This window comes from Pollicipes pollicipes, unplaced genomic scaffold (genome assembly GCF_011947565.3).
Source record: "Pollicipes pollicipes isolate AB1234 unplaced genomic scaffold, Ppol_2.1 Scaffold_5724;HRSCAF=6776_pilon_pilon_pilon, whole genome shotgun sequence".
NCBI lineage: Eukaryota > Metazoa > Arthropoda > Thecostraca > Pollicipedomorpha > Pollicipedidae > Pollicipes > Pollicipes pollicipes.
The window spans coordinates 596,250-605,281 of record NW_023596746.1 but is presented as its reverse complement, the minus strand read 5'-3'; the positions used below and the strand labels follow the sequence as shown (position 1 = coordinate 605,281).

At 64.6% G+C, this 9,032-nt stretch overlaps 1 protein-coding gene across 1 annotated transcript; it reads left to right on the top strand.

Moving 5' to 3' along the window:
• The first annotated feature begins 3,842 nt into the window (after positions 1–3,842).
• On the top strand, positions 3,843–8,263 carry LOC119102578 (protein FAM214A). The gene is made up of 5 exons (XM_037225988.1): positions 3,843–4,285; positions 4,975–5,130; positions 5,822–6,115; positions 6,595–6,830; positions 8,004–8,263. Exons 1-5 carry the CDS (start codon positions 4,004–4,006, stop codon positions 8,173–8,175), a joined length of 1,140 nt encoding a protein of 379 aa, XP_037081883.1. The 5' UTR covers positions 3,843–4,003; the 3' UTR covers positions 8,176–8,263.
• Positions 8,264–9,032: the final 769 nt, after the last annotated feature.

Genomic DNA, 9,032 nt, shown 5'->3' with positions numbered 1-9,032 from the left:
TCGATTCTCACTGTTTGCAATATGTCGTTTAGTACACACCATGTTAGTGCCTGTCCATCCGACGCCCGATTGTTCCTGATCTGCGCGAGGTTTGCGTGCCCGTGTGGCCGGCCCCGCGCGTCGTCTCAGTCTGGCGGAGCAGGACCGCTGACCGTCAGCTGAGCCCTGAGCCCTGAGCTGAGCTGACTGACCGCTGAGCCCTCTCCACCGTCAGGTGAGCGTGCGCGCTCGGCCCCGCTGCGACGCCGTGCCCACCATCCCGTGCGACGCCTGTCGGCCGGCGACGAGGAGGAGCCGGCGGGCGCGTGCGCCGCGCCGCCCGCCGGGCCATCAGGCCCCGCCGGCCGGCCGGAGGGCGCCAGCCAGTGGTACGTCCTGTGACGGCGCTGCGGCTCTCCACCGGCATGGGTGCAGTTTCCCACCGCCCACCAGCCCACCGCCCACCAGCCCACCAACCCCCAACCCACCAGCCTACCAGCACACCAGCCCACCGCCCACCAGCCCATCAGTCCACCAACCCACCAGCGCACCGTGCGCAGGCCGCCTCTTGAAATGGGTGGCGACGGGTCCGGACTGTGATTGACGAAGCTGTCTGTGGGGAGGGAGGGACGGGATGATGCGGTTTGGCGTAACGGTTGGTGGGTCAGTCGGGTCGCGCGAGGATAGTGATCTCCAGTCATGCCTACCGTGACAAGAGCGCGGCCCTGCCCGAAAAGAGCGTGGGTGACCCTGCTCTGTATATGCCCGTCTGTGGAATCTGTTTCTTTATGTCTACACTCAAGAGTGATCTAAAGGCAGCGCTGGGAGCAGATACTATGCTTGCCTCCTGGTTGCTGTGAGGAAGAGCCACGCCCGTGAAACCTGGCGCTGTTTTCGGCTGTTTGATATCTACCTCCCCGTACCGTTAAGGGCGCCCAGAATCAGGCACCGTGACCTTTGTCTTGCTCGGTTCGTGCTGGGGACTTTTGATTGTCCCGGTGATAACGCGGCTTGTGTCCAGGTCGGAGGACGACCTGCGGCGCAGCATCATCAAGTCGCGGCTGCAGGGCGCCCTGTCCGACTCGCGCGACTCCCTGCTCGGCGACTCGCTGCTGGACCCGCCGCGCAGTTTGCACAAGTACCCGAAGCGCTACCAGAGCCCGTCGCGGTCCGGCTCGCCCAGCCTCGAGACGCCCGAGCACCTGATGTTCGGCAGCCGGGACAGCAGCGCCGAGCGCAGAGGTCAGCCGCCGGCGTCACGCCGCTGGGGAGCACGCGCGCCGTCCTCCCGCCGGACCCGCTGGTCACGCCTCTGGGGAGCACACGCGCCGGCCTCCCGCCGGACCCGCTGGTCACGCCTCTGGGGAGCACGCGCGCCGTCCTCCCGCCGGACCCGCTGGTCACGCCTCTGGGGAGCACGCGCGCCGGCCTCCCGCCGGACCCGCTGGTCACGCCTCTGGGGAGCACGCGCCGCCTGTTCCCGCGGACCCGCTGGTCACGCCTCTGGGGAGCACACGCGCCGTGCCTCCCGCCGGACCCGCTGGTCACGCCTCTGGGGAAGCACCACCGTGTTCCGCCGGACCCGCTGGTCACATCCTCTGGGGACACGCGCAGCCGTTCCCGCCGGGACCCTGGTCACGCCTCTGGGAGCACACCGCCAGGCCATGCCCGTTCCCGCCGGACCCCCTGGTCACAAGCCTCTGGGGAGCACGCGCGCCGTGTTCCGCCCGGACCCGCTGGTCCGACGCCTCTGGGGGAGCACAGCAGCACGGGCCGCCCCTCCCGCCCGGGACCCGCCGGTGTTCCGGACTATGGCGTCCCTGCGTCGAGGGGTCCGGGGTCGGGATTGGTTCGAGGTCCGGGGTCACGGGATGGTCGAGGTCCCGGGGTCGGGATGGTCGAAGTCCGGGTAGGGATGGTCGAGGTCCGGGGTCGGGATGGTTGTTGTGCGCGGAGTGTCGGGGCGGTGCTGGGAGTGTGTTTTTGGGTTGCTCTTCAGTTCCTAGCCAAACCCATACTTGTTTACTTGAGATACAGTTCAAAGACACATGGCGTGGGGCTGTTTGTGTGGCGTGATTATGTAAACGGCACCGTGAACTGGGTTGCGTATTGGAGGTTGTGAGCGGGACGGGGCTGTGACTGCTAACAAGCCGCGCGATGGTGATCCATGTACCGTGCACGGAGGAGATGGTCCCTGCACCGTGCACGTAGGTGGTGATCCCTGCACCGTGCACGTAGGTGGTGATCCATGCACTGTGCACGGAGGCCGAGATCCATGCACCGCCACTGATCTGAGATGACAGCACTCGACACCGAACGGCGGTGGCGCCGCTGCGCCGAGCCCGCGCCGTCGGCGAGACCGTGGGAGTGACGGTGGCCCTGCCCTGCCGCCAGAGCACCGGAGCCGCGGCCTGAGCCGGCGCGTCATCACGGACCAGTGCGCCGACCCGGAGCTGGCCTGGACGCAGGCATGCGCCACCTGGAGCCGCGCCGGCTCGGACGCAGACGCCGCCAGCCCCGAGCGCCACGCTCCAGCCGGCGCCGCGGCCGGGCGCTGGCCCTCGCTGGAGCGGCGGGAGCGCACGGCCTCCCAAGGAGCGGCGCCGGTCGGGCGAGCGGCGGGACGAGGAGCGGGCGCCGTCCTCGGAGAACGCGACCTCCGCCGAGGACGCGCCCTCCATGGAGGAGTGGCAGCGGACGGAGGAGTGGCGTGGGCAGGAAGAAGAGGCGGACAGTCAGGCGGAGGGACAGCGACGGACATTGGACTCACCACGCGCCGACCTGCCGCAGGTCAGCCAGACAGACGCCCTGCAGGGCCCTGGGTGATCGCGAACTTAATGTAGTGTGGAGAAACACAACAATATCAGCATCATATCTCCATAATCCAGATGTCTCTCCCACATTCTTGCGATTGCTCGGATTGTTATCATTAGAACGCTCTCGGGGCAACCTGGACGGTTCCGCCAATGGCGAAGAGCTGTCACAACACCGGGCGTGCTGATGACCGCAGTCAGCTGACCGGGCCGGGCGGTCGGCTCTGCTGACTCCGGAATCGTTGTCGGCAGGCGCGGGAGGGGCGAACGGCCCCAGGAGGCGCACCCCGCAGCGCAGCAGGAGCGACGGCGCCGGCCTGTTCCTGCTCACCTCCGAGGAGAAGCTCCAGGTGGTCGCCGTACTCAGGTAACGCACGCCCCGTCCTGCCGGCCAGACGGCTGTCCCGTAAGTGTGGAGCGGTGGTGGGGTTCGGCTCATGGTTGGGGTTGTGAATGAAGTCGTTTGCCGTTGCTGGCGACAATCGAGCCAGTCGTTCGTCATTTTTCAGTTTCGCTGTCCTCTCCAAGTGCTGACCAGTTCCGAGGCTTTGCTTATGGTCGTCGAAGTTTCCTGAGTAGTGCCCATGCGTGTGCTGCACGCCCGTCCATTACATATGCGAGTAGTACCAAGTAGTAATAGTATAGTATATAATGAAACATATAACAAGTAAAATATATATATAACATATCAAATAGTATATAATAAGTAAGCCTGCGACCTGCTCTCCCCTGGTCTTCGCCGCCGGTCGTGCGACTGACACCGGCGCCGTCCCCTCAGACACTCTGCGCTGCCGGGCGGCCGGCCCGCCGCCTCCGCCCGCCAGCCAACGCCGCCCGACAACCCGCTGCTCTCGGCCATCGAGCGGGCCGGCCAGGCAGACGCCCGCACCGAGCGCGTGCGCACCAGCCGCTTCGTGGCGCGCGCGGCGCCCGTATGGGGCGGCGACCAGCAGGCGGCGCGGCTGCTGCGCTCGCCGGCGCGGCCGGCCGACGGGCCGCGCCTGGTGCGGCTGGTGCGGCGCGCGCTCAGCTTCGAGGAGCCGCCGCCGCGCGGCGCCACCGTCGCCGACCGGCGCGACCACGCCGAACGCGGCCGGGAGAGGACTACCAGCGCCACCTGTCAGCAGGTCGCGAGTGGTGCGGGCGAACGGGTTACCAACGGCACGAGCGAGCGGGCCTCGAACGGCACGTGCCAAAAGATCTCAAGTGACATGTGCGAACGGACAGCAAAAGGCATCTGCGAGCGCGACGCGAGAGACACGGGCAAGCGAGCCCCGTGCGTGGCCCGGGAGCGGGGCGCCGGTGGGACTGGCCGCGGCGTGACGAACGGAACGGCCGAGCGACCGGTGGACGACGTCGGTGGTCCGACGACAAACGGTAGTGCAGCTTTAAACCAGAAGGGATCTCGGGCTCCTAAGTCGCCCAATCTTCTCAAGCGCCTCTTCAAGAAGGACGAGCCGCAGGATGCAGTCGAGGAGCAGCCGAAGGAGACGGTACGTGTGGGTTTGGTTCTTTCGCGAGATTGTTTTCTGCGTTTTAAGAGAACCGTAAATCGTGACAGGTGCTGCTAAGGCGGCTTGGGTGCATTTTGTACTTTGGCGTAGTCAGGAGTTTGTCATTGAGGTGCGGACTGGTGCCACTGAATTCGGTCTTGAGGTGGTGGGTTGGCTTGCGAAGTATGACTGAACTGGAGACAACAACCATGTTTGCCCTTAAAACCAGGTGTGTGTCAAGTGCCTGGTTGAGTTCGTCCGTACTTTAACGTCTCGGATCCTCAGTGCTATGCTGTTATCAAACTCAACCAATCTCAGCCAGCTGGCTCCTGCCGCGTCCAAACGTCTTGTCATGGTCGCGGAGGAGACCCGGTGAAGCTACCGCGTTGCGCGGCCGATCTCAGCTCCCTCCGTCGCCGTCCGGCCTCTCCAGACACGGCCGTCGCCGGCTGGCCGGCCGGCTCTTCCGGTCCGTCACCACTGTCCTCCGACCTGGTCTGCAGTCACACCCCCGCGGACCTCCGGCGGCTGTCGTCTGACCTGACCCGTGCCCGCCGACCCTGCCCCCGCTGACCTGTACGCCGTCCGGCCAGGCGGTGCCCAGCCCGGCGTTGAGGGCGGCGACTGTCGTCTGACCTGACCCGTGCCCGCCGACCCTGCCCCCGCTGACCTGTACGCCTTCCGGCCAGGCGGTGCCCAGTCCGGCGTCGAGGGCGGCGTTTCGGCGTTCGCTCGACTCGGCCACATCGGCCGTGTTCAGCCAGAAGACGGGCCTACCTCTCAGCTCGTCGCCGGCCCCGCTCCGCCGCGGCAACGCCTTCCACTTCGACGCCGCGCTCACCAAGGTCGGTGACGAGCGGGCGACGCTGGGCACCGAACCAACACAGCCAGACCTCGGCATTGGCGAAGTGACGTACCAAGCTTCATCCGTCGTTTATGAGCTGTACCCGTCGGTTGTTTAAACGGATCCCAGGCGTGTAACCACATGCGTGTCAGGCGTGGGGCGGGCGATGCGTGGCAGGCCTGGGGCTGGGTATGAGAAGCTGCGCTTTTTGTGTTTGAAGTATGTGGATCGCCAGAGGAAATCAGTGGCGACATGACCAGACACTCCGGTTTGCGTTGGTCGGGCCGTATCATGATGTATGGCATCTGCATAACCGTTCGATCTGCCTTTGCTATTCCTGCCAAAAGTGCTGCTAGGGTGGGCGCGATCCCACAGCCATCTTTAAACGCCATCCTATTCGTCATCATACCATTTAGTTATTGCTGCAAGTCGCGTCTGTTTTCAGTGGTGCGGATAATTACGAAAGGTGGCGTGTCTTGCTGCCTACTGTGCGTTCAGAAGCTCATGCTCTGCATCTGCGTCGCGGAATTAACGCAGCAGTGCGTGTGCATTCGATCAGTCTTCCCATCTGAGCGCCGGGTCTGTACGCAGCTGGTGCCGCTCCCCGCCGCTGCGTCACCTCGCCGTCAGTCGCGGCTGTCGTCCCGTCCGCACACGTGGCCGCGCCTCACGGCTCTTCCCCGCCTCGGCAGGTGAAGACATTCAGCTCGGCGCTGAACGAGCTGACTGCCGACGCCGAGTCTGAGTCGGCCGAGCCCGAGCGGCGGCCGCTGTCGGCCAGCTGCCCGGCCGGCGTCGTCTCCTCCCTGCTGGGCAGCTTCGAGGAGTCGGTGCTGAACGGCCGGCTCGGCCCGGTCAGCACGGTCGAAGGCTTCTCGGCCGACATCGGCGCCAGCGGCTCCTTCCACCCCAAGCACGTCCGCCTGCCCGTCACCGTGTTCTTCTACTCGCTCTGCGACAATGAGAAGATCGCCTCGCCATACATGGTGAGTGGCCGTCGCCAGCCGAGGTGGAACGCGCTGCGGATTCTGGCGGCAAAATGACAGCGGGTTGTCAGACAGGGCCGTGCGGGCTCCAGTCTTCTAGATGTGGCTGCAGGTTGCATGGATTGGAGACACGGCCCAAATTTTAACGATATGTGCCTAAACTAAAATCGGTAAACGGTCCGTATGGTGGGCATGACAAGTCGTGCAGCTGTTCCATGCGTGTGGTCGTCCATATCGTGGTCCTGGCTGCGTGCTGTATTGCGTGAGAAGTGGATGAGGTGGTCGCTTGGATGCTGTCCCGTGGGATGGTCCTCGACTTAAGCCGTTGCCGTTCTCGTATGCCCAGACCACTAATGCTTCCCATCAGCTGACATGCCATCAAGCGGGAGCCAGTCATTCAGACCTGCACGCTTCCTCCGCGTCGCAGCGTAGCTGGTATTATTGTATTTGAGCGCCCCTCCCCCTGCCTCGTGCTGCAGGGCCTCGTGAACCTGGGCCGCAAGGGCTACCACGTGCCGAAGAAGGGAACGCTGCAGGTGACGCTGTTCAACCCGCACGGCACCGTGGTCAAGATGTTCGTGGTGATTTATGACCTGAGCGCGATGCCGCCGGGCAGCCAGACCTTCCTGCGTCAGCGCACCCTCTACATGCCCGTCGGCGAGTCGCCCGAGAATCCGGACTCGCAGAAGTGGCTCCGCTACCTCATCCACCTGCGGTAGGCGAGGGGTGGTGCTCTGCGGGTGGCGCTGCTGCTTCGTACAGCGGGTGGGACGGATTGTAGGTGGCGCTGCTGTCTCCTCCAGCTGGGGTGGGATAGGTTATAGGGGGCGCTGCGGTCGTGTTCAGCCGGGGGGCGGGCGGGTTTTTGGGGGTGCTTTCGTCTCCTTTAGCTGGTGGTCGGGACGGGCCATAGCTGGCGCTGCTGCGTCGCTCACCTAAGGTTGGCGAGGGTGGCGTGAACTACAGGTGGCGCTGTTGCCTCGGCTGGCCGGGATGGCGGCTAGGCCTTGCTAAACATGCAGGAGTGGCGACGCTGCTTCATCAGTGGTGGCGTCGCCGCTATCCAGGGGCGGCAGTACGGCTTGTTAGGGGCGCTGGTGCTGTTCATCAAGGGCGGTGGTGCTGTTCGTCAAGGGCAGCGGTGCTGCTCATCAGGGGTAGCGTCGCTGCTTTTCAGGGGCAGTGGTGCTGCTCATCAGGGGTAGCGTCGCTGCTTTTCAGGGGGCAGTGGTGCTGCTCATCAGGGGGTAGCGTCGCTGCTTTTCAGGGGCAGTGGTGCTGCTCATCAGGGGTAGCGTCGCTGCTTTTCAGGGGCAGTGGTGCTGCTCATCAGGGGTAGCGTCGCTGCTTTTCAGGGGCAGTGGTGCTGCTCATCAGGGGTAGCGTCGCTGCTTTTCAGGGGGCAGCGGTGCTGCTCATCAGGGGTAGCGTCGCTGCTTTTCAGGGGCAGTGGTGCTGCTCATCAGAGGTAGCGTTGCTGCTCGTCAGGGGTGCGGTGGTGCTGCTCATCAGGGGTGGCGGGACTGATTCAGTATGGTATCTCGTGTGAACTTCTAATCTCGGCCCCATGGGATGGCCGGTGCAGACTGGCAAGTGTGGTTTGGAGGGAGGACAGCGGCTGTTTTACCGAGCACTAAGTCCGACAATATGCTCGTTATATCGTTGCTGGTTGAATAAGTATGTAGTCGAAGCATCTGTTCTCCTCTTTTCACGAAATTTTAGATGCATAGTGACCTTTTGCTACGTGCTGCGTTGATACGATTATTTCCACGTAATCAGTATGATGCGCCAGCCCTGTCCTGTCCCGCGCTGTCACGAATTGATGCCTGGTGTAGCCGTGCCGCGTGCCTGACGCGGCGCTGGTCTGACGTGGCGCCGCCCGCGGCAGGTTCGCCACCGGCCGCTCTGGCCGCGTGTACGTGCACACCGACCTGCGCATGATCATCTTCCGCAAGTCGGACATGGACGCGGCGGCGCTGCACACGGGCGCCGGCGCCGCGCACGAGATGCGCTCGTTCGTGCACATGCCCGACAACCCGCGCTACTCACCGCGCAAGTGAGCGAAGCGCGTCGCAATACGTCAGGTCTTTCACACGGCGGCGGCGGCGGCGGGGCGGCGGGCCAGCCGGGGCTGTGGAGCGGCCCGTTCCGGTCGGTCCCGGCGTGGGTCCGCGCGCCGGCCGGGTGCGTCACGGCCGCAGCATGGGGCCGCCTGGGTCGCGGGCGCGGCGCCGGTCGGCCCGTCCTCGGGGCGGGGGCGGCGCGATCTCTCGGCTCAGGTCCGGCCGGCCGGCGCCGGCGCCCGGCTTCGGCCGCGGAGCAGGCTGTGGGAGCCGCTTCACTACCAGAGAGAGAGACATTGTCCAGATAAGCTGTTGGCGGCAGAGGAGGCAGCGCCGTGCCAACGGCCTAGGTGTAAGAGGAGGTGGCGAGCAGCCCTGATCTCCGCGCGACAAACCAGCGGGTACATCGGCCAGAGCGTACGGGCGGCGGCGGCAACGGCGAGGAGTCGGTGGAGTGGCCCACGTCTCCGCACCACTAGCTAGCGGTTCTTCCGGTCAGAGGAGGTGCTCAGAGACAGCGAAATGGCCCAGATCTCGGCACCACTAACCAGCGCGTGCATCAGCCGGGGCGGCTGTGTATCTAGACCGGATCTCGCAGATTGCCAACCGCCCCGACGGGTCCGAGATGGCTTTCGGGCCGAGTGGTCCTATGTGTAGTTATTGTCTTTCAGGTATTTTGTAATGTCGGCCACGGAGCTGCGTAGCTGTGGACGCTGTGCCTACCCCGGTGAATCAGTAGATTAGAAGGCTGAATATCAAGGACTATAAGCATGACCTGTGGGTTTGTTGGTCGCAGGATAAGAGTTGTGTTGTGTTGCAGCCTCGTGTACCATGCGTCTTTGGTAGTCTTATGG

Coding starts and splice junctions, on each gene's coding strand:
- LOC119102578 (XM_037225988.1), top strand. CDS start 4,004: ATGTGCGAACGGACAGCAAAAGGCATCTGCGAGCGCGACGCGAGAGAC. Junction 6,116..6,594: donor AGATCGCCTCGCCATACATG/GTGAGTGGCCGT, acceptor CTCGTGCTGCAG/GGCCTCGTGAACCTGGGCCG. Junction 6,831..8,003: donor CGCTACCTCATCCACCTGCG/GTAGGCGAGGGG, acceptor CGCCCGCGGCAG/GTTCGCCACCGGCCGCTCTG.